Source organism: Microcaecilia unicolor, chromosome 11, assembly GCF_901765095.1.
Source record: "Microcaecilia unicolor chromosome 11, aMicUni1.1, whole genome shotgun sequence".
Lineage (NCBI taxonomy): Eukaryota > Metazoa > Chordata > Amphibia > Gymnophiona > Siphonopidae > Microcaecilia > Microcaecilia unicolor.
In genome coordinates, this window is record NC_044041.1 from 40,173,277 (window position 1) to 40,200,750 (window position 27,474).

The 27,474-nt window shown below is 41.8% G+C and overlaps 2 protein-coding genes across 5 annotated transcripts in view; one reads left to right on the top strand and one right to left on the bottom strand.

The window, feature by feature from the left end:
- The window catches only part of MPHOSPH9 (M-phase phosphoprotein 9), a 146,121-nt gene extending 135,307 nt beyond the window's left edge, over nucleotides 1-10,814 (bottom strand). For both annotated transcript variants that reach the window (XM_030219563.1, XM_030219564.1), the window contains exons 1-2: nucleotides 10,489-10,814; nucleotides 5,802-5,974 (exon numbers count right to left, since the gene is read on the bottom strand). The gene's annotated coding sequence lies outside the window, so the exon portion shown is untranslated. The remainder of the gene's footprint in view (nucleotides 1-5,801; nucleotides 5,975-10,488) is intronic.
- A 44-nt stretch (nucleotides 10,815-10,858) lies between these two features.
- C11H12orf65 (chromosome 11 C12orf65 homolog) lies at nucleotides 10,859-25,925 on the top strand. 3 transcript variants are annotated; one of them, XM_030219567.1, is made up of 3 exons: nucleotides 10,859-10,901; nucleotides 16,688-16,995; nucleotides 25,162-25,925. In XM_030219567.1, exons 2-3 carry the CDS (start codon nucleotides 16,723-16,725, stop codon nucleotides 25,378-25,380), a joined length of 492 nt encoding a protein of 163 aa, XP_030075427.1. In that variant the 5' UTR covers nucleotides 10,859-10,901; nucleotides 16,688-16,722; the 3' UTR covers nucleotides 25,381-25,925. The 3 variants fall into 3 exon arrangements, with proteins under 3 accessions (XP_030075427.1, XP_030075428.1, XP_030075429.1); XM_030219568.1 differs by lacking the exon at nucleotides 10,859-10,901 and adding an exon at nucleotides 10,945-10,999; XM_030219569.1 differs by lacking the exon at nucleotides 10,859-10,901 and adding an exon at nucleotides 11,014-11,076.
- The last annotated feature ends 1,549 nt before the right edge of the window (nucleotides 25,926-27,474 follow it).

Below are 27,474 nucleotides of genomic sequence, written 5' to 3' on the forward strand. Positions count from 1 at the left end.
CCTGCTCCCCTCCATACACTGCCCCCTCTGCAGCCCACAATTGGTCATTCAAGTTTAAAGCGCATTCTGTTCCCCTCCCCCCCCCCCCCCACACACACATAAGGACACTCACTGTCAGCTCGTTGTGTGCCATCATTTCACATTACGCTAGTATAATTATTTTAAAAATCGGTGCACAGGCATAAAAGATATTGTGAAGGTGAGAGCGTTTAGAAGAGGACGGACAAGAAAGCCATGGCAGGGAGAAGGTGTACGTGCATTTCTAAGAGGAATCTTTTTAACGGAAACGCCAAAGATACAACACTGTTCCACCGTTGCATAGGGAATTCATCAACCACCAGCTATACATATACACACAAAGTAATTGGAAGCAGCTCCATTTCTAGTCCTGCTGGCATCTGATTATCTGCTCATTTCACTTCCCCTTCGAGGGAGATGCCAGAGGGTCATAATTCGGCATAACAACAACTACCCAACATGGAAACTTAAAGTCGTACGACTATTAACTGCAAAGATGACCGAAGCTCTCTGACTGGCTCCGTTCTTCAACTCATCAAGCTTTTTTTTCCCGCCCTCACTCAACACAAAACCCTCCAAGGCGCTTTTCATACCGAATCAGTGGTGTACCAAGGGCAGGGTGGTGGAGGCAGTCCATCTCATTGCAGGCAATAAAAGGGTGCATTGTCTGCAGTGAGGAGTTGTTGCAGTATGCATCCTAGCGCTGGCTATCCCTCCATGCATGCCTAACCTCATTCTGGTGCTCCACTAGCCTCTCTCTTTGTGCATTTCAAGCCTCATTCTGGTGCTCCAATAACCTTTTACAGTGAGTTCCAAACCTCATTCTGGTGCTCCCATTGCCTCTTAAGGTGTGTTCCAGGCCTCACTCCGATGTTGCCAACTTGTTCTTTCTGCACAGTTTCAGCATTTCAGTCCTGAATACACGGCTTTTTTTTCCCCCAATAAATGTTATTGAATACACCCAGTTTGCTATTTTATAGGCTCTGCCCTTTCAAGTAATCACTTTGTTTAGCACAGTGAAGGGAGAGGTAAAGTGATAGTTTTGCTTAATGAACCATGGAGATACTCTTTCAGCTGTTTTAAAGTACAGGCTTTTGCTCTGGAAGCATGTATCAGTAGGATTCCTCAGTGACTGCTTCTCAAGCTTACTGCAGGAGAAATCTGTTTAAGACAGCCTCTAAGGAATCTTTGGCTGTTGATACTTTGATGGTGTTCTTTGGGAGCAGAACTAGTCTTTGATGTGGAAAAGGTAATCCATGCTGTTTTTTTCCTTGAAAAAAAAGATCTCCAGAGATGCCAATGGTGGACCATCCCGAAGCTGGAGATTTATCACCACAATGCTGGAGTTTTAAAGCCAATGAGTGAGATTTCACTCACGGGTTCCTGCCATGTCTTAAACCAGTTCTAGCATATGTACATTCCAAAAACTGACATTCTAATCATTAAATAGAAGGTCCCAGTCTCTGCTTTCCTCTGTCTTCTCTTAACTGTCTTGTCAGTGTCTCCTTGTCCATTTGGCACTTCTTTTCTCTCCATATCCACCATCCATCTTCTCTCTGTATTCCTGTGCACCCTACCCAGCATCACCTCTGTCCCCCTGACCCTATTTTGCAAACATGTTTAGCATCTCCCCCTCCATGTTCCTATTCTTGCCCTGTCAAACATAACTCATCTGTGTCCCTATGCACCCCAACATACCAGCATCTATCTCTCTCCCGCCTGTCCCCTGTCAGGCCAGCATGTCTCCCTCTTCCCTCCTGCCCCCCCCCCCCCCGGTCCAGCAAGTGTTCCTCTCTCTTCCGTCTCCTCTTTGGCGGACCAGCACTTCTCCCACCATCTTGGTATATTTTCCTCTCTCCCCCCCCCCCCCCCCCCCATCAATATCTTGGCATTCTCTCATCTTCTCCTGACACTCTCTCCCTTTCTTTCCCCTGCTCCCCAGTTTTCCAGCCTACATCTCCCAGTTGCCTGGCTCAAGTGAGTCTGCCAAACTTGCCTGAGGCTACCGCTGCTGGTAGCACTGAACAGATGCTGTTTCTGGTCAGTGCGGGGCCTTTCTTCTGCAGCACCTGCCTCCAGAAACCGAAAGTAGACTTCAAACGGGGAGATGGAAAAGGAGTGAGGGAAAAGAGAGATAAGCGGTTGAAAGCGCCAATGTAATCTGCTTGATAATCGGTAATTTTACACACAAGGACACTCTGTTCTCCTTTAATACACTTAAGGAGATCGATACTGACCCTCTGAAGCAGGTGCTGTTGTGCGCCAAACACGGCCCGTGTCTGGTCCAGTCCATTAAAGATTACATCATTGTTTCCAGTTCTGGGACCCTTTAGTGCCCTGCCCAGTGCATCTTGGGATACGCTGGTCTTCCCTAGCATATAAAATGCTAGGAAAAGTCGTTGTCTTTCGGAAAACCGAAACTGATGATTAAAACAGACGAAAGGGTAACACAGGCACGTCAATGAGAGGCCAGGTGTAAGTGAGAGGACAAGCCCCAGTTTTGACATGGAAGGGTTGTGTGGTTATGGTTGGAATCCTGCATGCAAGCTCGCTCGCTGTCTGTATATGTTTTCCTCTGATATTTCATTCTCTGAGGCAGTGGTGGTGGTAAATTAGCTGGGAAATGAGTAATCCTTGTTTCACTTCTTTAACTGTAGTTCATTCCTTCTTGAGTTTGTTGATCTCTTCTTTCAAGGCTGATATTTGGAGACAGATAGGACAAGCTCTAAGGTTCCAGATAGTTTGCCTTAGGATTAAAGCAGAACATATATTGCACTGAATGAAGGTCATAATGATGTGATTCACAAGTGTGAAAAGGTGAACTATGAGAGGGAATAACAAGAATTAGGATTGACCAATTAAGTGTAATGAATGTACTTGGTCCCTTGATTGCCCTATATAAAGCGAGTTTACCTAGAGGTAGGTGGCTGAGACTAGTACACAGGTAACCTCAGTTACCAATCAAACCAAATCTGAAAATGCCCAGCGCAGCTCCCAGCTCACAAGGTAAACTTAGGTTCTACTACCCAGCTCAAAACAAAATTGCCCCCCCCCTCCAGAGCTATGAGTCACCAGATGCTATGTAACCAAAATTGATTGAATTAAGTCTCTGGCAGTGTAGATTCAGCACACAATTGTAATGAAAACAGACACCAGATTCAGGGCCAGATGCACTAAACTTAACGAGCAAGTAGTAAACCCTGGCATGCACTAAAGACTTTTTTCCGACGACAGTAGCAGCTAACGAAAACGGAATGCAGATGAGCAAATTGTGCAGAAACCCTATTGTAATGACATGCACTAACCTTTTCCGATTGCCTTAACGATGGAAAACGCCGGAAAATCTAACGAGAGGTCTTACCTCTCGTTGGGGCTGCGCTGGATTGAAAAACTGCTATAAAAGTAACAAAAAAAAAAAATTGCTCCGCTTCAAAAAAGCCTTCCATTTTGGCCATTTTTAAATCAGCTGATATTGGAGAGTGCAGTTGAAAGCGTCCATCACAAAAAAAGCCTTCCATTTTAGCCGGGTTTTCAATCAGCTGATATCGGAGAGTACAGCTGAAAGTGTCCATCACAAAAATAGCCTTCCATTTTGGCCATTATTCACACCCAAATAATAAAAACGTCTTTTTTGGCCGTGCTTCACTCAGCTGAGAGACCTAGAAGTCTCTGAGGCAATCACAGCGCGTTTAGATCTGTTTTAAGATAGAGAATGCAAGTGAGCTACAACGAGTAGCTCGTTGTAGCTCACTTGCATTCTCTTTCCTGGATGCATCTTGGCCCATGGGGCTCATTTTCAAAGCACTTAGCCTCCCAAAGTTCCATAGAAACCTATGGAACTTAGCCTCCCAAAGTGCTTTGAAAATATGCCTGAATGTCATCAGATTAAGTCACAGGTTTAAAACACTTGGCACAGGTTAAAACATAGTTCCAATGAAAACACCTTTAAGACAATTCCAGCATAAAAAGATGAAATCTTGGCTTCCAGCTACGTACAGTTTAATTTCAGCTCTAAGCAGGGTTTAATTTGTGGAGGAACAGCCTAGAACACAGTTCTACCACTTATTTTCAGACTCCAGTGCTGCAGGGGTTTCCTGTAGTATCTCCTCCTTTCCAAAAAGCCTGGAGGGAAGAGGAGAGGAGGTGCTGAGCCTGGGGAAGAGCAAAGAGTAGTCACTACTCCATAATCTGACTCATCCAAACCTCTCTTAGCCCCACAGTTCCACTCCCTTTTTATCTACAAATTAAGCCCTGGCTCAGAGACTTCTTTACGAGTACTTGTGCTCCTCATCCCAGGCCTTGTGGGTGTTCAGCTAGGCCCTGGTGGCAGTCAGAACAAGCGGGGTTCAGTCTAGTAAGGTTTGAGTCCATCAGGTTGTTCAATTTTGGTTTTATGTGCATATAATGCATACAATATCTGTGGTTTATGTATTTTAGACCATCCTTCAAACTTGGCTAGATCCATCCCCATACTATCCACACCATTAGGACTATCTATTCTATTGCAGATTTTGGTATCATCTATAAAGAGGTAAGGACCAGACACAGCCCTTAGCAATATCATGCACGAAAATGTTTAAAAGAACCAGATCAAGAGCCAATCCCTGAAGCACACTACTGGTAAAAGAATATTACCAGTGGTGTGCTTGATCTGGTTCTTAGCAATCCCTGTAGCTTCCTACTAATAAAATAATATTACAAGAAGTGTGCTGGTTCTATTTAACATTCTAATACCCCATTTAGAGTGCTGTATGCAACTATGGAGACTTGCACTTGCAAAAAGATAAGAGGGCGAACACTAAAATGGTTAATGGCCTTTGTCATAAAGCATATAGGGAAAGACAAAGATTTCAATATATATATATATATATATATATATATATATATATATATATATATATATATATATATATACTTTGGAAGAAAGGTGCCAGAGGGGAGAAATGAGGAGATATATGATGAAGGTGAAAAGGAGATATACTCAGGAGTACTCTTAAGGAAATACTCTTTATGGAAAGAGCAGTGGAAGCGTGGAACTGCATCCTGGCAGAGGTGGTGAACATGAAATTTGTATCTGAATTCAAGTAGAGGAAATGTTAGTATATGGTACGGATGGACAGACTAGATGGGCCATGTGGTCCTTATCTGCCATTATTTTCTGTTTCTAATTTTATGATTTAGTTAAAGGGAACAACTGTTTATGATTGTAGCTCTGAGGAGGACCCCCCCCCCCCCCCCATTCTTGGTACCGGGAGTGGGGGGCACCATTTCGTCTCTCGCCTCAGGCAGCACATTGCCTTGAGCTTCCCCTGTGTATATACTATGTAAACCACGCTAAATGTAGTTGAAAAAAAACACATAAAGGTGGTATAATCAAGTCCCATTCCCTTTCCCCCTTTATTAATAGTAAGAAGCAGCTTGAGTGTAGATCTTAAGATTTGTGTCTGTTATAAATCTAAATGCTCCTGGAACACAGTACGTTTTTGCTGTTTATTTTATTGCTGACTTATTTATTTCTTCTCAATTTTCTGTTCTGGTCTTCCTCCTAGAGTGGGCTTGATAGATGCTATTGAGATTTTGTTTTTCTGTATTATGTATAATTTAATTTATAATAGCTTGTATATTTAGAATTTCTGTACAAATGTATACCGTAATATGTAAATTGCATTTAAAAACAGAAAAAAAACATTGTTCACCTCAGACTGAGTTGGCATCTATAGCAGGTATTCAGGCATGTTCATCACTTCGACAATGTTTATTTTTTCATCGCATTTCTTCCTCACCTTTTGTCAGCATATCTGCTGTTCTTGCTCATCAGTCATGTTCACATTGACCATGAGTGCATCCTTTGGGTGGTGTCGACCATCATTTGAAAAACGCCAACAATTTTTATTTTTTTTGTAGAACTCCAGGAATATCTGTCCTAGTCCATCACTTCCATCTTTTTCTGTGCATCCTAGAAAAGAAAGAAAAATGAATATTAAATTCAGACAGAAAACATCTCTCTATATAAAACGCACCTCCAACATTCTGAAGCCTCCACAAGTCCTAACATTCTAAATGCATGGTGGTGAAACCAGGAATTCGCCCATGAGTGTTGGCCCCGCCCCCCGCATCAGACGTCATGACGTCGAGGGCGGACCAATGACACTCAACCAATCGCATCGTGAACCCGTTACTAAGCGACGGAACGTGACATAAGACACATCACAGAACAATGAAAACCAGCAGCACACAGTTGCTACGCGACATCAACAGCAACGCTAAAAGGACCATATAGATCTCTGATCTCCACACAAACAACGGACACGGTGGGCATAGGAGGGAAGGAAAAAAACCAGCACATACACACACACTCTCACTCTTATCTGGCTATAATGAGCAACTGACCTGCCACTATCACAGGCACTGCTAGCACCTCTCTCTCTCTCTCTCTCTCTCTCTCTCTCTCTCTCTCTCTCACTCACACATACAGACGGGACACAGAGGGGATGGAAGACAAGGAACGAATCGTTGGGTATGGAGGGGGCGACAGGGGAGATAAGCCTCAAGTACAGGACTAACAGCTGTGGGGTGGAGGACAGGACTGTAAAGTTAAAGTGAGAGTTGAAGGTCCGGTCAAGGGGAGGAGGCTGTTCTAGACGGAGACCCAGGTCCCATATTAAGTGGGCTCAGTTGACAAGTTATTTGAGAAAACGCTGAAAGAAAAATTCCCTGCTTACGTGAGTAAGGAATGCTAAGGGAACTGTAATTTACCTAAGAGGTAGTTAATTTGCATATCCTGCTGAATCCCGATAGTAAAGCATTGTTTTCCCCAGAAAAGGTGCCAGGAGGCCGTAATACAAGTATATGGAAACTGCAACCTGTTACCAAGGGAACCTCACAAGAAGGGGGTCAAGAGCAGGAGGGCTGAGAACTGAGAAGTCATCCTAAGTTTAAAGAGCAGCCCAAATGTTGAGACAGAGACTACAGCATGCTATAAAGAATTGTCTCTGAGCCTTTCTTAGAGGCAAAGCTCTTGTGGGCCCTGGTGATCTTGTGATACAGGACAGGAGCCACAAGGAGGGCCTTAGCACATAAGGGTATCCTGGGGGAAATGTGCTGACAAGTGGCCACAGGGAGAAAAAAAGCTTTAGTAAACCAAACCACTCAACAAGCTAAAAGGAAAACAAATGGTGACATTTATTCATACCTGTTAATTTCCTTTCCTTGAGTCCTACTAGACCAGTCCATACTAATGGGTTAAGTCACTTCCTGACCAGCAGGTGGAGACAGAGAAATCTGAACTATTCCAATAACATCACTAGTGTAAAGGTCTGGTGCCTGCTAGAATATTTCAGTATTTGCTTTGCTCAAGCAGTATAGTATCCAGACCAAAAAAAACCTTCCCTGCAAGAATAACCGCTACAGAACATTATAATTAACCATAATTCCCTGCTTCATGCAAAGAAGGATGAAAATCTTAGACAATCCCTAATATAGCAGCCTTCCAGGACAGGCCCCAGACTGTCTAATAGGACTCATGGAAAGGAATTAACAGGTATGAATAAAATTTCACCTTCCTTATTGTCCCATTAGACCAGTTCACTCCAAAGGAATGTACAAGAGCAGTCCCGTAACAGAGTAAGACAAGGCCCCCTGAATGAGTGTCCTTCCAAAGGCCACATCTCATTTGGCCAAACCTCCAGGTAATTGGAATGAAGGCCAGACCAACTTCATTGACTTCATTTCAAACACATATGTAACCAACTCCAATATACTAGTACTAGGAGACATCAACCTTCACTTAGAAGACCCGAACTCTATCAACGCACGAGAATGTAAGGAATTTCTCAGTTTATGCGATCTCAAATGGGCACAAATGCAAGCAACCCACGTCAAAGGACACACACTCTCAACAGACCAGAACCTAACAATAACAAATACGAAATGGACAGAGACACCCTGGACCAACTACTACAAACTAAACGTATCCCTACATTGGCGGAAGAAGGGTGTACAACGAATACTAGAACACAGCACAAGAGGTCAAGTAGACACGAAAACATTCTGGCAACTAATATACAATAACGAATGGGCAACACAAACAGACTCCATATACTACCTCATAGAATGGGACAAAAGATGCAAAGCAAAACAGCAAAAGTAGAGGCTGACCAATGCGCAAACCAATAGGGAGATAATATCAAAAACCAGTTTATTCAGAATATTCATATCAAGGACCCGACACGGTCCGTGTTTCGGCGCCAAAACACCTGCCTCAGGGGTCACAATCAACTTTCTCTGAGAAGAAGCTGATAGGCTTGAATAATTCCTTTATGTATGCAAGTTAATCCACAGAGAGAACAAAAGAACAGCCAACCGATCAGCAAACACCATGTCAAGTAATCTCCTCCATCCCAACCTGTACCCAAAACCTTCAGAAGTAGTTATTTCATGTAATTATGTTACTGAAGTATGTATTATACCCAATTAGTATTTCCAAATAAGCAATGGTACATTATTAATTTGAAAATATTACCTGGGAAAACTACATACTTAGTAGATGAGTCTCTGCCAGAGCCTCTAATGTATTCTGTACATGTAAGGGTTCAGTCTAATTCACCCTGAAAAATAATGTTTGCAAGTGTTTGTATTGTTAAATAATTTCTGGTTTTAAAAAGAGGAAAACATGAAATTAGGTGTATTATTTCAACTAATATTGGACAATAAGTATGTTTCCAACGAAATTAACTGACTATACACCATCTTGGGTTTGAAGAAGCCAACCAGACGATCAATGTGGAATAATGATTCAGATAAATAATAACTGGGGATAATCAGGTTAATACCACATTTTCTTTGTTTACTGTTGTTTAATTGATCTCCTTGTCTTGTCTCACTCTCCCTATTTATTTTGTGGTCTAAGAAAGAGAAAGATTGTATATAATCCATTTATCTAGTTGAGATTGTTTTCCTCTAATATCAAATTAATGTACAGTCATCTCTGTATTACTGTTTGCAAGTGACCCTTGTAAAATGAAAAATTATAAATGATTAAAAAATAATAATAATGTTTGCATTACTTTGAACCACATATTGAATTTGTGCTCATTCTAATTGACTGCATTTTTCACTACATCAAAATACAGAAGAAGTCTTCATGCAAGCAAAGCAGATCATATATAAAAAGAAAGAAATTAAAAAAAAAAGTGGAAGAAAATGTAAGTCATTGCATAGTACAACTGCTTGAGAACATACCTGTGGCCAGAATGAACCACAGGAAAACTAAGGGGGAAATTCATCAAGAAGTGTTATGGCCTTAACGCACATTAAGGGAATTAGCAGTGACTTATGGGGTTTTAGCACACGCTAATTCCTTTAACACTGATTAAGGCCATAACACTGCCGTTAGCTCTCGCTTTTGCCATGAGGACAGAAATATAATCTATGCAGGAACAATAACTACCGCCATCAGAACCAGACACCGTCTTTGCCTTTACAAATTCATTTTACTATTATTATTTTATATGTAATTTTTTTTCTGCACTACTCTATGCTCATATTCAGTGGTTCCATTTATTTAAATTGCTACAATCTATACATGGATAAAGTGATGGGATTGCCTACTAGTCTATTTTAAAGCACAGAAACAGATGTTAAAAAATAAAAAAGTGATACCTCTTTTTTTTTTTATTAAACTTAAACACTTCAAACAGCACCGTACAACAAGTTCTCCCTGTCCTTGCTTTAATAATTCAGTCCAACCGCACTTGCGCTCTCTACTCAAGCTGAAACAACGGCCAATGACTGAAGCATGGGTGTGGCCACCTTCACGAGTAGGGTAGCGATCTAGCGGTATGTAGAGATCGCCACACGCATGCGCCAGTAGATCAGGTGATCCCCCCTCCCAGTCCCAATGCTGCTGACACGTGGATATGACACAGTGACGTAGCCACAGGTGGGCCTGGGTGGGCCGGGGCCCATCCACTTAGGGCTCAGGCCCACCCGACAGCAGCACGTATTTAGTGTTAGCTAGTGGGCATGCCAAGCTCTGCCAGCTGAAGACCTCCCCCTGATGGTGCTGAAAACACTACTCTCCATTTCAGCAGTCTAAGCTTCCTAAGCTGCTGATACTGGCCTCATCGCATTGGGAGGAGGGGGAGGAGAACACTTGGTGCCCACCCACTTCTTGACCAGGCCCACCCAAAATCTGCTGTCTGGCAGACATAAATTGCCTTGGTATAAGCGTCGCTGCATCAGTCCTGAGGGAAAAGCTCTTTTTGATTACTATCCCATCAGTAATCGGTGACCATATAATCAAATGTTGCATAAGCTATTCCTTTGCCCACAACCAAAATTTCTTCCTAAGGTGGTGTCTCCATTTTATTTAAATCAGTCCATAACATACTTCCATTATTCTGTCCACCTGCTCATATTGATGCTAACCAACGCCGACTGTATACATTAGATTAGATTGCGAGCACTTACCACTCGCACACGCCCAGGCCGGGGCCGCCCATTCTGTGTTATTTCTTTTCCTACGGGATCGGCAGCTGCCTCAACCAGTCACAAAACGTACTTTGTCGCAACGGATAGCGGCTTGGATCTTTTTCTACCATGAAAATGCAGATTGCTCAAAACACAGCTCGTCTTCTTCGGGCTAGTAAAAGCGCATCCTCTTCACACGGCTTCCCCCATAGAAATTTGTAAAGCAGCCACATTGGTATCCTTGCATACTTTTACAGAGCGCTAAATAAACTAACTGCATCAACCGACTCCAGTTTCAGAAGCGCCCCGGTCCCCACCACCGCCACCGCCACTCTTGCTGCGCTCTCCTCTGACGCAACTTCCTGTTTCCGGCAAGGCGGGATGACTTGAAGAGGGACCAGGGACGGAGACTGGTAAGGAAGGTGGTTGTGTGATGTGTATCATTCATAGGGGACTCCGCGGTCACAGGGCACTGGAGAAGGAAATTACTAGTGGGCGACCTCAGAGTCAGGTATGAGTTTGAGCTGGTTGTGTCTGAGGGACAGGAGCCGTATAGCGGACAAAGAGGAGAGTGAAAGATACAAGAAGGTGAGGTAGTAGATCATGCGTGGGGGAGGCCGATCCCAATGCGTATGAGAGTGTGAATACAGTCGAATGCGTGTGACTTGGTATCTTTATCTCTCACATCATGAGTTCTGCTTGGTTTAAAGTGACACTTGTTTCCTGTTAGTAGAGCTAAAAGCAAGATGCAGTGCATATACATGCTGTTTTTTTTTTGGGGGGGGGGGGGGTAGGGTTACCATATGGCTCCAGAAAAAGGAGGACGGATTGAGCCAGCAGGGTTTTACTTCCATTGCAAAGCAATGGAAGTAAAACCCGGCTGGCTCAATTACTTCCATTGAAAGCAATGGAAGTAAAACCCGGCTGGCTCATGAAAGCAATGGAAGTAAAACCCGGCTGGCTCAATCCGTCCTCCTTTTTCTGGAGCCATATGGTAACCCTAGTGGGGGGGGGGGGGGGGTTATTAACAGTGTCGTGAAACGCCTAGCCACTCACCTGGGGCTAGTCTTGCGGCCACTTAGAGGGTCTATCCCCTGCACAGTTCAGGTCTGCTTGCACGGAGGCAATGGCATGTACTCAACACTAGCACCATCCTCCCACCAAATGGGTCCCAACCGCCTCTGGCTGAGTCTCCCATTCTCAAGTTATCCCCTGGTGATTATTGGGGCCACACTCCCAGTGGTCCCACAGTTCCTGGAAAGCACTCCCAGATTCGACACACAAACCACCAGGATTCGTAGTAAGTCCATTCAAGCAGAGTCAATAAACTTAAAAAAGGGTTATTGTCATAAAAAATATTGAACGGTGAATTGTAAAATAATGGGCAAGTAGCAGGTAACTGAATAAGGATCCATTATAAAACTATAAACATTTTATCACTACCTGGATAGTGCCTGGAAAGTACAGGAAATATAGCTGCTCAGAGAGACTCAGTAAAGAGGTCTACCAGAATTGAACACAATATTCAAGGTGTGGTCGCACCATGGAACGATACAAAGGCATTATAACGTCCTCATTTTCCAAACCGAGATTATAGACCAATCTAGTATTTCCAGACTAATTTGAGCACCTGGGCCAATCAGAGCCCAGAACAACATTTTTTTTTTTTTTTTTTTTAAGTAGCTGACCACATCACTACAGGTTACTGCCATTTTGTGTTTAAACTAAACAAGTAACAGTCATTTCTCTGTTAACAGCTTTAAACATAAAGCATCAGCTGCTGGCCAAACTAGAGAAATACACTAAATAATTGGTACAGTTTACAGGCTTACAAACCCACTGTTTTGTCACAAACAGTGTTTTGAGTTTGGCATATTCTTTATACACAAGCACATCTTAAGTTTTATTCTTAGAATTTATTTATTAGGATTTATTTACTGCCTTTTTGAAGGAATTCACTCAAGGCGATGCACAGTAAGAATAGATCAAACATGAGTAATAGGCAATTACAGCGGTAAAAATATTCAAGCAACAATACAAAATATGGCATGGTATACTACTTGCAATGACAACACAGTATGTAATAGAACATTATTCATTTATTTATTTGTTACATTTGTATCCCACATTTTCCCACCTATTTGCGGGCTCAATGTGGCTTACATTGTACCGTGAAGGCGTTTGCCAACTCCAGTAGAGAAACAAATACAAAGTGAAGTTATAGTCTAATAAGGTTCATATGTTACAGACACATTGGGAATCGTAGAGAAGGAGAATTATATAGTGTTCATTACAAGCTTTAGTTACATTGTGTTGCAGGGTTCAGACACTTAAGTTGGGTCGGGAGGGTATGCCTTATTGAAGAGGTTGGTCTTTAGTGATTTCCGGTAGTGAAGGGTAAGGCAAAGTTGTAACATATAGATGAGTAAGAAAGTAGGAAGAATTTGAAAGTAAGGTGACTGATTTGAAGAAAGTAGCACTTGTGTCAGAGAGATGGTTAAATATTATCTCAGTTAGGCTAGGAGTGGATAAACATGTCCCGCTGCAGTATGTGCAGCCCAAGTCAATCCTTGTGTGTGAGTGAAGGCTTGGTTGAAGAGCCAAGCTTTCACCTTCTTCCTGAAGTAGATAGTCTTGTGTTAAGTGGAGCCTTTCAGGCAATGCATTCCAGAGTGTGGGGGCTACTCCGGAGAAGGCTCGCTTGCGGGTATCACATTGTGTAATGTCTTTTGGAGAGGATGTAGTTAGTGAAAGTCCTTGGGAGAGCCGTAGTGTCCTTGGTGGTGTGTGGAGGATCATCCTATTCTTCAGATACTCAGGGCCTTGAAGATCAGACATAGAGTTTTAAATTTAGCCCTGTATTGTACTGGTAGCCAATGAAGTTTTTGCAAAAATGGTGTGATGTGGTCACGTCGCTTGCAACCTTCTGTGAGTCTTGCTGCTGCATTCTGAATCAACTGAAGCTGGTGCAGGCCCTTTGTAGTCAGACCATCGTATAGTGCATTGCAGTAATCCAATCTTGATGTTACCGTGGCATGCACAACTGGGATAAGATTTACCTTCTCGATGTAAGGAGAGAGGCAGCGTAGCTGTTGCAAATAGTAGAAGCAGCTCTTGAAGGTTACTTAGATTCAACACTTACTCTGATTCCCCAAATCCAAGTGTATCCCAAGGTTCCTGACTTGTGATTTGATGGGATGTTCATACTTCCCAAAAGGGATTTTGATGTCAGGTATGTATCCACTTGTGTTAGGGACCCAAAGAAGCTCGGTTTTACTTAGGTTCAGGCAAAGTTTGTTGTGTTTAGCCCATTCTTGAATTGATGTTAGACAAGTAATCAGCTTATTCAAGGCTGTAGGTAAGTCAGGTTCAATGGGTATGAGTAGCTGCACATCATCCGCATAGATGTAGAGCTGAGTGTCCATTGACCGAATCAGCTCAGCTAGTGGCTTGAGGTAGATATTGAACAGAATAGGTGACAGTATCATTCCTTGTGGTACCCCGCACGTCAGTGTCCATGGTGGTGATGAGTTGCTGCCAAACATTATGGATTGTTGCCTGTCTGGTAGATAGGATCTGAACCAGGCAAGTACTGTACCATTAATACCTGCTTCTGTCAGCCGTGCTAGCCAGATATCACTGCCACCTTCTATCAAGTCTGCCCTGGATGTCAGATAAATAATATTAAACAGCCTGAGGGAACCTGTGACTTTGAGCAGCACATGCACCTTGCAAATGTGTGCCTGATAGCCTGACTGCCTCATCTCCTCCCATATGCTGGCTGTGCAATGCTAGGTGTAAGGGCCCAGGTAGGCTTATAAAACTCCTAGTGACAACATGAAGCATTTGTACAGCACCTTTTAAGCATGCTTAGAACTTAAAATCTGTAGTCTTTTATATCACCTTTTGACGTTGGTCATGTTTGCTGGTTATATATTTTTTTATATACATAGGGGTCTTTTTACAAAGGCACGCTAGCATTTTTAGCGTGCACTGATGATTAGCGCATGCTAAATGCTAGAGATACCGATAGGAATATATGGGGGTCCCTAGGGTTTAGCGCGTGCTTCTTTTTAGCACATGCTAAAAACACTAGTGCGCCTTTGTAAAAGGACCCCATTATATCAAAGAGGTATAAAAACCTAATTACGCATGTGACCATTCTTAATACATCATTTAAAGTGCAATACCAGGCAGGGAGGTTTATAGTGATTTAAAGTAAAAAGAAAGAATTTACAAATTGGTAATAGTAAATTACGAGGCACAGAAAGGACAAGGTTCTGGTGCTGCTCACCTGCTTCCTGATCTGATCACATTCTTGTCTGATGGCAGGCTACATCTTTTGCTGCTACATCTGCTATTTCTCTACTCCCCCCCCCCCCCCCCCTTCCATATTATGCAGAGCCTTTTCTGCTCATCTGTTACCCCACAATAGTTTTGTAAAGGGGGAGGAGCTGAGTCAGCAGAGTGATAAGATGGAGCGTCAACCTAATTATGTTACAGTCCTTTTACTAAGCTGCATTAGATGCTAATGCAAACCTAACACACAAAAAATAGCCTAATGCAGGATATGTTAAAGTGTCACAAACTCGTTTTTGAATGTCCACAAGGCAAATATTTTGTGGGGGAATTTTTTTAGGGGGCATGACAGGAGCAGAGAGTGGACGTTCCTATGCTATCCAGTTAGTGCACCCATGTTACCGCATGGATAACGCAGGAGATCAGACTGCCTGCCAAATAGGTGGAAGGGCTCCCGCAGTAATTTTTAAAAATGTTTGCACGCTAATGGCATCATTGGCGCACGGCCAGTAATGGGAAAAATAAATTAATCGTGGTTTTTATAGTCGTAGTAAAAATGGCCTGGGCACACAGGAAGGACCTGCATATTCGTTGTGGATGTCCTGGGGGCCTGGCCTGCCTGCGGCTCTCGAGGACCGGAGTTGCCTACCCCTGCCCCAACCTATACTATCCTATCCTGTTTACCCTCCCTTATCCTACTCATACATTATCAAGCTTCAACTTTATCATGTTTCATTACAGTTTGAAATTTTTCTCTCCTTATAAGACTTGTATTCGAATTACTATGTAAGCCGCATTGAACCTGCAATGTGTGGGAAAGCGTGGGGTACAAATGAAATAAATAAGGGCGCATGAAGGCCAAACTATGGGGTCCTTTAACAAAACTGTGATAAAAATTGATCACAGTTTTGTTAAAGGACCCCATAGTTTTGCAGTGTTTGATTTTTGTGTACTCTCTTTCCTTTTTGATTAATAAATTAAAGACAATGGTGGCAGAAAGACTTGGGTTTAATTTTCATCCCCTCCTGCTCATCCCAGCAAATTAGTCTAGTGAAACCACACGATGAGTAAGGTTTTATTTTTGTGGCTGTATGCAATGCCCAGGGTGTAGTAAATATTATCAGAGAAACCTTTATAAAAAGACTACATTAAAATGACACACAAAAAGAAACGAACATCTGAAACTGAGTTCTGCAGCAACAGGTTCTACAAGCTTCTGTTTGATTTTGCACCATTTGTCAAAAGGGTTTGCACTATAAAAATATATTACCCATAAAAAAATTTTTTTTTTTCAAGTAAATTGTCTCGCACAGAGAACCTTCCCAAGCCTGTGAACTACATTCTTGTTCTTCTTACCACTGGATTGGGTAGCCAGTGTCATGCCAGGAAGCTACTTCTGAATCATTCAGCAAAGTTCAATAACCCCTGGCCTAACTCTGCATGGCAATTAATAAGACTTATTCTAGTGTGTCTTATAGCATCACCCAGAATTTCATGACATAACCACAGGTGTCTTCCTGCATTTTTAGTAACACAATTTGGTATTACTCCCTCCTGTGGGTATAATAAGTTCCTCCTGGAAGATTAGATTGTAAATAATATTTAATTAGAAGAGTGAGCTCATGTGGTGGCACTTGGGTACCCACTATAGAAAGGAAATCATCTAAGGCTTAATTACATTGATTAATGTACTAGTTTTTCTTAGCTATAAACAAATCTAATCTTTTCACTGAATATATTACAAAGCGTGATACAAATGAGCAGCTGTGTACTGAATCTAAATACCTGCTGCGTATTTATATGGAGAAAACGGGAATGAACTGGTGGCCAGTTCTCTAGATACTTTTCATTTGTATGTTATATTAGCAACAATCTTTTTTTTGTGTGTTTGTTTTTTTAGGTTTCAATTAAGGAAAGATCCTGATTGCCTTCTTCATGAATACCTCCAGTTTGTTCTGTTTAATCAGAAGAGGAATGGTTTCTTGGAGGTCATGGATTTTTGAGAATCCAGGAAAATTCTTATCTCCCCAAATGGCTACGACTTCTTTGCATATAGCAGGAACAAAGAATGTCTGTGACCTTCTGCCTCTAAATGAGAGTGAGCTGCAGGAACAGTTCGTAAGAGGTCATGGTCCCGGAGGCCAAGCAACCAATAAAACGAACAATTGTGTGGTTCTAAAACACGTTCCATCTGGGATAGTAGTAAAGGTATTTCATTTTAGTATATGAAGGGAAAACTCCTTTGGTATTCCTTCCACGGAGAGTTTATTTTATGCTTTAATAGCTTCTCGGTTAGACTATTGTAATATAGTCTATGCAGGTTTACCAAAATATGCTATTCACTGATTGCAGACTGTGGAAAACACTGCCATCAGACTTCTTATTAATGCTACCCATTGACGCTCCTTTGTTCCACACATATCACTTGCGTCCAATTAATTTTCGCATTCAGTTTAAAGATATTAACTGTGGCTGATAAGGTGCTTTACCATAATAAATCCTCCTGTCTTGCTCTAAACTTTCATTCCATTTTCCAGCTGGAGTGGCCTAGTGGTTAGGGTGGTGGACTTTGGTCCTGAGGAACTGAGTTCGATTCCCTGCAGAGGCAGCTCCTTGTGACTCTGGGCAAGTCACTTAACCCTCCATTGCCCCATGTAAGCCGCATTGAGCCTGCCATGAGTGGGAAAGCGCAGGGTACAAATGTAACAAAAATAAAATGGATACTATTGGAGATTCTACATGGAATGTTGCTACTATTGGAGATTCTACATGGAATGTTGCTATTCCACTAGCAACATTCCATGTAGAAGGCTGCGCAGGCTTCTGTTTCTGTGAGTCTGACGTCCTGCACGTACGTGCAGGACGTCAGACTCACAGAAGCAGAAGCCTGCGCGGCCACATAGTAGCAACCGTGGAGGAGTGGTGGTTAGGGTGGTGGACTTTGGTCCTGAGGAACTGAGTTCGATTCCCAGCACAGGCAGCTCCTTGTGACTCTGGGCAAGTCACTTAACCCTCCACTGCCTGCCGCATTGAGCCTGCCATGAGTGGGAAAGCGCGGGGTACAAATGTAACAAAAATAAAATAGATACTATTGGAGATTCTACATGGAATGTTGCTACTATTGGACATTCTACATGGAATGTTGCTATTCCACTAGCAACATTCCATGTAGAAGGCTGCGCAGGCTTCTGTTTCTGTGAGTCTGACGTCCTGCACGTACGTGCAGGACGTCAGACTCACAGAAGCAGAAGCCTGGGCAGCCACATTGGTGATCTGCAAGGGCTGACCTCTACGTGGAATGTTGCTAGTGGAATAGAATCTCAAATAGTAGCAACAGTGGAGGAGTGGCCTAGTGGTTAGGGTGGTGGACTTTGGTCCTGGGGAACTGAGTTCGATTCCCAGCACAGGCAGCTCCTTGTGACTCTGGGCAAGTCACTTAACCCTCCATTGCCCACCACATTGAGCCTGCCATGAGTGGGAAAGCGTGGGGTACAAATGTAATTTAAAAAAAAAAAAAAAAAAAGATCCTTACACAATGGTCAATTGAACTTACCCTCTGTGTAAGCCTTATGTGTTTTGAGTCCACACAACAGCATGCTTTTATTTTTCTGTGCAACACCCACATTATGGCACTCTTTACCCCATTCCCTGCATACTGAGCTCACTTTTCCAAGATTCAGAACAACCCTCAAATTTCAATTAGCTTTTCCGAATTAGTTTACTTTAGCTAAGTGACACCCGATGGCAATCTTTAGGAATTTTTATGTCCTTTCCCTTTTGCTGTCCTTTTTTAAACATTTTTTAATCTCTTTGTTATAAACTAACAACAAGACAAATATAGTAATTGCCAAACAGTAGCAAACATGAACAAGTGGCAAGGTTTTTTAGAATAAACCTGTTTAACACTCCCCTCCCTCACAAAACAACATCAATGCTTAAGCATTTCTTTTTAAACTTTTAATATGGAATGGAGGTACTATTTCCTTTACTTTTTTTTTTTATAGATTGTGTGCAGTGTTCTCTATATTTTTATTAGCATTGTAATCAGCTTTGATGTGTACTCATGAAATGGCAATATATTAAGCCTAATAAACCATAAAAGCTTATGTTATGGACTTCAAAGGATGTAAAAGAACAAGTTACTGGGATTTATCATTTGCTGAAGAAAAACACTAATGCAGTCTTCAGTTTTACGGAAAATTAAAAAAATTTTTTGCAAGCTTTGACACTTTGTATTGGACCGATGAAAAAATCATCTCTAGATAATGTCCTATGTGAGCTTTTAACTGCTCATATCAGTTTTTTATTTTTTAGGGGAGGGAAGAGGGGTGTTTAGGGGGGGGGGTTAGCTGAATGCAACTTTAATATTAGGTTGGAAGGGGAAGGTATGAGAATGCAACCATCCCTTTGTTCTTTTCTTTAGGATAGGCTTTTTTGAGGACTTATTCATTGTTTGCGCCTTAAGTATTCTGAGAGGTGGATAATATAATATAGTATTGAAGTATCATAAGCTGGCCTTAATCTTCTGGATTTTCAGTATTATATAGAGGGAGAGAATTGGGGAGGTGTAAATAATGCATATGTAAAAGAAAAGTATATTGTCTGTTGTAATCTTTTTATTGTCTTCAGCTATGTTGAGCTGTACAACTCGTTCCTTTATTTTAATAAACAGTTTCAACCTTAACTTCATTCATAAAATTCTCAATGTATAGTTCTTTTTTTTTTTTTTTATTATTATTATTTATTTATAGATTTTACAATTACATACCAAAGCAGAGCTTTGTCAAGAAACAATAAGCAATTTTACTTAATAAGGAAACATAATATGAGAAATTTCTCATAAAAAAAAACTATCATTATTATAGTCCTCAACTAGAGGGGAGACTTAAATAAATCTTACAAGAGGATAAGAATATTCTACAGGTAATATATATATATTAGAGTCAAGAAAGGCGTTGGAGTTGTCACTACTAATAATTAAAGTCCTTCCATTGGGTCCTATGGTGGTTTAGGTAACCTTGCATGTAAGAAGGATCGCTATTGCAAAGCATCAAAAAAGTGATATGTCTTGTTTTCATAATGCACTACACATTTACAGGGAAATCGAAGCTGAAACTTGGCTCCCAGTTGTATAGTCTCTTGCCTCATCATCAAAAACTTTTTTCGGCGCTCTTGTGTAGTCCTTGATACATCTGGGAAAATTTGAATTCTTTCTCCAAAAAAAAAACAGCAGAAGAAATTTGTCTTAAATATTACCTCAAGATCGCTTCTTTGTCTGTAAGAAAGACAAAGGATACTAATAAGGTAGATCTAAATTCTACCTCTTCTTGTGACTGCTCTAGCAGAGCCGACACATTCAAGTTTTCCACAATAGTATTCTCCTTAGTTTTATCTTTTCCTTTAATATCTCAAACAGGCATTAAGTAAAGTTTTTGTATAGGAGGAAAATTTGTCTCAGAATATTTAAAGACATCCTTCAAGAGCTTATGGAACAAATCTCTCAATGGGGTAAATTTAACAAAGGGAAAGTTCAAAAACCTCAAATTTAGATTTCTAGACCCATTCTCTAAGTTCTCAATCTTCCTGTGCATCAGGTCTGCATTTTGAAGCAGCTTACATTCTTGTTCTTTCAATTGTGAGATAGAAAGTTCACATTGTTTCAAATTATTTGCTTGAGATACTAATTCAGACTGAAGAGTCTGTCTTTAAAGTATTAGTTTGCAAACTAGAAACAAAGGAAAGACATATTTTATGCAGGGATTCCATCGCCCCCCACAAAGATTCCAACGTCACCTTTGTTGGTTTCTCCAAGGGCTGTAGTTGCAACAGAGGCTCCAACCGTTGGTCCGCCATTTCCTGAACGGGCCGGGCTTCTTCCTGGATGTTAACCGGGCTACTACTGCTCCTGGGAGTGAATGTTTGACTCGGTTCTTGGCGGGGAGTTCCCGACTGTAGCGGCGCAACGCCGAAGGAGTGCTCCTTCCCCGATTCCACAGCTTCCAACTGCAGGACAGGACTTCCTTCCGCGTCGTTACCTACTACTCGAGGCAAACGAGGACTCCGTGGGCTGAGTGATAATTCACTCCCCTGATCGAGGCTCCTCTCCGCCTCAGTCTGCAGGACGCCCGATGAAGTGACAGGGACTGTGAAGTCCGTAATCGGAGGTTGCCGTCTGGAAGGGTCCATAGAGGGTAAGGAGCTACCACCCCTCATTTTCCCCTTCCTTTTAGGCATAACGTTAAGAAATAGAATGTACGAAATTGAATAATCCTCCGAAGTAAGACCCCACGTCTTACCCCGACGCCATCTTGAATACGTCTCCCGAGTCCCAATGTATAGTTCTTATACTGGTTCAATAAAAAATTATCACAACCTGTGAAGGAACAGAGGAAACAGAAAACTCTTGGATGAAGGCAAAGAGAAGAGCTGGATTAAACTCACAGGGAGTCAGGCCCTTGATTCAATTAGCATTTTCTTTAGATTTTGTTTTCTTTTAGGCCCCGATGCTCAAAAGTAAATGCAGGTGCTAGAAGCCATTAGCACTGTACCAGCGCCCACATTTGCCTGCGTAGAATATTCATAGGGGTCTAACGCAGGAAACGAGCGTGCAGGGCACTAGCTCAGATAGCATGCTAATGTAGTCTAGCTCATGTTAATGAGGTAATTTTGTATTTCTTCCCAATTCTCAGAAAAGAGCACCTGAAACAAAACTGCCTTACCACTGCAAAAAATAACGCCAGGTCGGAGCAGGCGTTAGGGTGTTGGAAGAGAGGATTTCCCATGATTTTAATGCTTCTCTCATAATTCTTTCTGCAAAATCTGCTGGTTTTGATTGCTTTTGAAACAGCAACCCCACGCAAAAGCACACATTGGCGTCTGTTTCCTGCAACTAAATATAAGCATCCGAGCTTTTAAAAAACTAACTAAATAAAACTGCTTATATTTAGGCCACAGAAATCAGACACCAATATGTGCTTCACTTTCAGGTTTTACCAGGCACATGCGCACAGGAGCCAAGCTTACTGTGGAACTCTTCTGCGAATGCACCAAGCACGGTCCCTTCCTCCGAACTCCCTTATGCTCCAACAATATGAGTGCGCTGATGACTTTGGTGCTGAAAATTGGGTTGTTTCAGTTCTTCCTACCATCTTGAACGAGTTTGCACCTCGTGACATTTTCAATGCTGACGAAAACGGTCTCTACTGGTGAGCGATTCCTGATGCATTCAAACAAGCCGAAACTACAGGAAGTAAAACGTCGAAGGACCGACTGACGATCCTCCTTTGCTGCAATATGGATGGGAGTGAGAAGTTGGAACCACTCATCATTGGAAAGAGCAAACGGCCCCGTTGCTTCAAGAATGTTAAGCGACTTCCTGTGTCATATGAGGCTAACGCAAATTCATGGATGACTGGGGAAATTTGGAAGCAGTGGCTAAAGAAGTTAGATACTAGAATGCGGGCACAAAAGCATCAGATTTTGTTGCTTTGTGATAATTGTGCTGCACACAGTGATGATGTCAGGTTGTCTAACGTCAAGGTGGTCTTCCTGCCACCAAACACTACCTCTCTGATACAACCTATGGATCAGTGCATAATAGCCAATTTCAAACAACATTATCGGGCTCTTGTGCTACGTCATCTGATGAGTGTTACGGATGACCAGACTGGCAAGGATAAACGTGCTCATAATCTATCACTGTTGGATTCCCTACATATGCAGAAAGAAGCCTGGAATCATGTTACACGGGCAACCATTGTGAACTGCTACAAGTGGGCAAGCTTTGTTAGGGATGTGGAGAGGGATGAAACAGATGCAGCTGTTGCAAACGTGGCAGATGAACAGGCTATTGACATCCCAGCCGGTGTTACTGAAGAGGAGTTTAATCACTATGGAGCTGTTGATTACGATCTACAAACAGCTGACGACAGCACTGATGTCCAGATTTGCGCCTACACGCAGGCAATGGCTGATGATGAAATGAGCAGCGAGGCACATTCTGATGAAATTCAACAACCTCCTGTCACTTTTGCAAGAGCGTTGGAGAGTCTCAACACCATGTGGGCCTATCTGGAGGCCACTGGATGTCAGTGCTATGACAGTTTTTACCGTCTGGCAGACACAAGAGTGTACAGAGGACTGTGACTGATTACTTAAAGTAAGCCTAATGTCAGTTAATGGAGACTTTATACTGTACATATAATAAACAGTATTGTACATATGTTTATCAGATGTCAAGCTTCTTTGGGTCAGAACGGTTAAGTGCACGCTCTGGTTAAGTGCATGTATTTCTTTGGTCCCAGACCCTTGCACTTAAGCGGATTGTACTGTATACCCATTGAAAAATTAACCAGGCGCACCTGGCAAATTCTTTAAGAAACATGTCAGCAGTTACATATGGACATGGCAATTTCACAACTTCAGGTATAGCTGCCCCATTTTACAAATCTACACATGTAAATGCTCCAATTATGCAGTGAGACCACAATTTTTCTTTATTTTATTGAAAAAGGCAAACCCTATACAAGATCAATAGCATGATAGAACAATCTCCAAATAGGTAGACAACATCAAAACTAACATGAGTTCCAACTCCTTCCTCCTCAGAGTTGTTCCCCCCCCCCACCCCCCTCCACACTTAGGAACTATGCAATGAAGAGTCAGAGTATGAGGACCACTGCACATATGGATCCCAAACATGATGGTATGTCAATATGTGTCCTGTGCGCAAGGCTATTTAGACATCAGACGAATGTAGTCCAACTTGTGCAGAATCACCTGAAGACCAGGAAGAGTGGGCTGCTTCCATGCCACTGCTAGAACAAGCTTGCTGACCACAGAAACTTTTGTGATCAAACGGTGGATAGACTCCTTCACTCCTCTGGGTTTAAAATGTAAAAGACAGTAGTCCATTTTGTGAGGCCACAATTTTAACTTGGTTTCATTTTGGAGGTGGAAATAAACAATGATGCCAAGAAGCTGAAAACTCCGCCGCTGAACAAAACAGTGCCAGCAAATACCGCAACAATTGCTTCCTCATTCTCGACGCTAATAGTATGCAAACAATGTGTGCTATTAGCGTCAAGCATGAGGAAGTAATTTGGGCGGATGGTGCCTGGCATATATGCTGAAGAGTCGCATGTGCCAGAGAGGAGGGGAGAAGAAGTGACAACAGTGTTCACAGCAGTTCGTGTGGGCTCAATACTACCAAGGCCAAGCCCTACCTCCACCTATGCTTTGTGGTGATGGGAATTAACGAGGTGGTTTACGTCACGGGCATGGAAGGCCTCCCTCGTTCAGTCATTGGAGCTCTGTTTCGGTCCATATGGTTGCCCTCTTGTAACTACGACTTTTATAATTGGAGGGGTGACGAGGCTTGGCTTTCATTGGTGAAGTGCTATCGGTGATGGACTGCCTATTTAACACCAACTCTGAGCTGGCTTAAGGTTCCCAGTGGTAACAGCACCCTTGTTCAGGGAGCTCTTCTTTGAGCATCGTGTTGAATGGCCAATTGCCTAATTTAAATGAGGTTATCATGCTACTTGTGCTAAACTCTGCTGTTCTCGATGTCCCCTGCGTTGGAGCCCTCTGAGCATTTGGCATCGGCAAATGCAGGCTGTAGTCCAGCACTAAGGGCCTCTAGCGCCAGCATTTGCTTCTGATCATCTGCCCCTTGGAGATTAAGAAGATGACTCCCTTACTGCCCTGGCTGAAATGAGCACTGTATGCATGCCTTTGAGCTGGTGTAAAGCCTGACATGGAGATATTTCCCTTGTACATATGGAGAATACACATGTATATTTTAGTCCTGCATGGTGTAGATTTCCATGTGTAAAATAACTCCTTTCTGACATTGTTATTTATGCATGTATGCAATCTACAGTCCATTCTCACTATTTGCAGGGATTAGGTTCCTAGAAAACCCTGTGAATACCAAAAACGCGAATACAGAACCATTGATCCTATGGGGAAAAAAAGAGGGTTAGGTTCTGTTTGACCCTGTTCGGTAGCAAAAGGTATACAGTGAACAGCATAAACTCTTCATTCCTTGTAGCCTTCTTATAAAGAACAGTTTATTGTGCATTTTATAAATGTTTTTTATACACTTTTTTTTGTAAAAGTACGGTATATACAGGTTTTTGGTGTTGACTATCTTCATCCTCAGGAGAACACACTTTCATTTGCACTACACTGCGCATGGCCATGAATAGCAAAAATGGGTTACACTTTATTTTCTGTGAATTAGCAAATCCGTGAATAGCAAACACATGGATAGGAAGAATGCATGTAAATACCACTCTTTACAACAATAGTGGCCTTTAATGTAAAGCATCAACTCTGATTTTACTTAAAATGGGATATTATGTTTTGTAGTGCCATCAAACTCGATCTGTTGACATGAACAGAAAACGAGCAAGAACAATCTTGCAAGAAAAAGTTGACCTCTTCTACAAAGGTGAAAACAGTGAAATCTACCAACAAAAACAGGAAGCGAGTAGGAAAAAACAAGAGAAGAGACAAAAAGCAAGAGAGAACCTTGAGAAGAAGAAACGTTTGAAGGAAATGCTCAACAATGAGTTGGAAAATAAATGACAAACAGCAATTGAAGAAAATATGGGTGTGTGTTTCTTTAAAGAAGTATCCATGTTCCTTATATAGAAAAAACTGTAGCACAAGTGCTAATCAGAATTGAAATGTTTAAAAAGGTTACCCACTTACCAAACATTTCAAAGCAGTACTAGATGAGGTAAGGTCCTGTGATAAAGACAATGGAAGGGTGACTATAGAATATGGTGGGAGTGGGGGTTGACCCAAAGAAAAAGGCTTGCAAAGAGGTGGAATTGGAATATTTATCTGCCCATGTGATCATGTCCACAAGTCTGTGTCACAAGAAATGGCTCCCTATGCAGTGTCAGCACTCAGCTAAGCAACAGCTCAGCTTATGGCAAAAAAAAAAAAACATGGCTCTCAGCTCTTTTTACATGACCCTTAATGACGGATGAAAGACTGTTGTTTTTTTTAATGTGAATATTGAGAAGAGTTGAACCACTGGTCAAAGCTACATCTGCGAACTGGAGTGGAGGTGTGGCTTAGTGGTTAGAGCACCAGCCTTGACATCCAGAGGCGCCTGGCTCAAATCCCACTGCTGCTGCTTGTAATCTTGGGCAAGTCACTTAACCCTCCATTGTGTCAGGTACAAAATTAGATTGTGAGCAAAATCCAAATAAATAAATAATAAAATTAATAAACCACTTTCAGAAATGGCTTGATGCTCTTGTAATAGATTTCTAGTATAGGCTGATGGGCTATTTGCTAAAATATGCATCCAAAAAGGCACTAGGAGTAACCTGCTCAGAGAAGCAATAACAGCCCTAAAGAAGGGTGCCCTGTGTGGAAGAACTGCTGAGCATAATGAGAGCAGACTTTTTTTTCCCTTTGATAGCCTTACGAACCTGGAAGGCTATGGCAATTTATTAAAACCTTGGTGCTAAAACACTGATTTTGAGCATGAAGGGGACAGATAAGGATTGAAAGACCAGGGAACAGACATGGGTGAGTGGGAGTTAGGTTGGATAAAGGAATTTGAGGTCTACACTGCTGTAGACAAATCTCAGCTGGGCATACTGGATGGGCCATTTTGCCGTTATTCAACATCATTTACTGTATTACCACAATCACATGAATCTGCAAACCTGAAAAAAAAACACTTCTTTGGAACACTTGAATTAAACTAGATGGGGGTGTTTGACTTTTAGATTCATTATTAAATTAATTTTGCATGGACAGCCTGCTATGGAAACAGATGTATTTTGCTCCTTAGTGTTCCTTCTAATATTTGAAATAAATGGTTAAGGTTATGTAAAATGTGTGTGCAGTCAGTTCTAGAATGGTGAGCCAAAGTCTACCATGAATGCAACGAAGAAAGTTGGGTGCTCCTTTACAGAAATATATTTGAGTTTGTTATGACCTGATCAAAAATGTTTTGCTTCCTAATGTGAAATCCTAATTTTACAAAGTAATTGCCTTTATTGCTGTTGCTTTTTATGTCTGACATGAACTGTGGTATACAACTGCATTTAGGGGCCCCTTTACTAAGCTGCATAAAACAGATAATATAGGTACTACTGCACCGTAGACGTTAGTGTGGGCCCTTTGAAAATGGAGCCAGTGTAGTAAAATTCCCAAATTCTATAAATAGCAGTGAAAAAATAACACGCTAAATGCTATTCCGTAAATGGCACTGAAATTTAGGCACTGTTTATAGAATACACTTACCTGCAAATTCTATATAGTGCCCCCTTGCTATTTGGATGAACTACAGTATATTTGTCCAAATTCTGACTTTCCAAAATCAGAATTTGGACATTGTTTTAGGCATTTTAAGACATCCATCTGCTTTGAAAATGAGTACCATAGTCTGCGCTGAATATTAATGCCAATAACAAAAAAAATCCGGTCTCAAGCTCTCTAAACCCTATGTAGAAAGTTTTTTTGAGGACCATCATACATGAAGCAAAACCTTCTCAGTACTATTGCTTCTTCAGTCTAATCATCAGTCCAATTTCTTTCTGTATACTATGGCATTAAAAATTGTTTTACTATCAAAAAATGGCAAATGGAATACAATGAGATGTGCTTAGGCATCCTGTGGTAACTTTGCAATCTGTATACACTAACTGCACACTA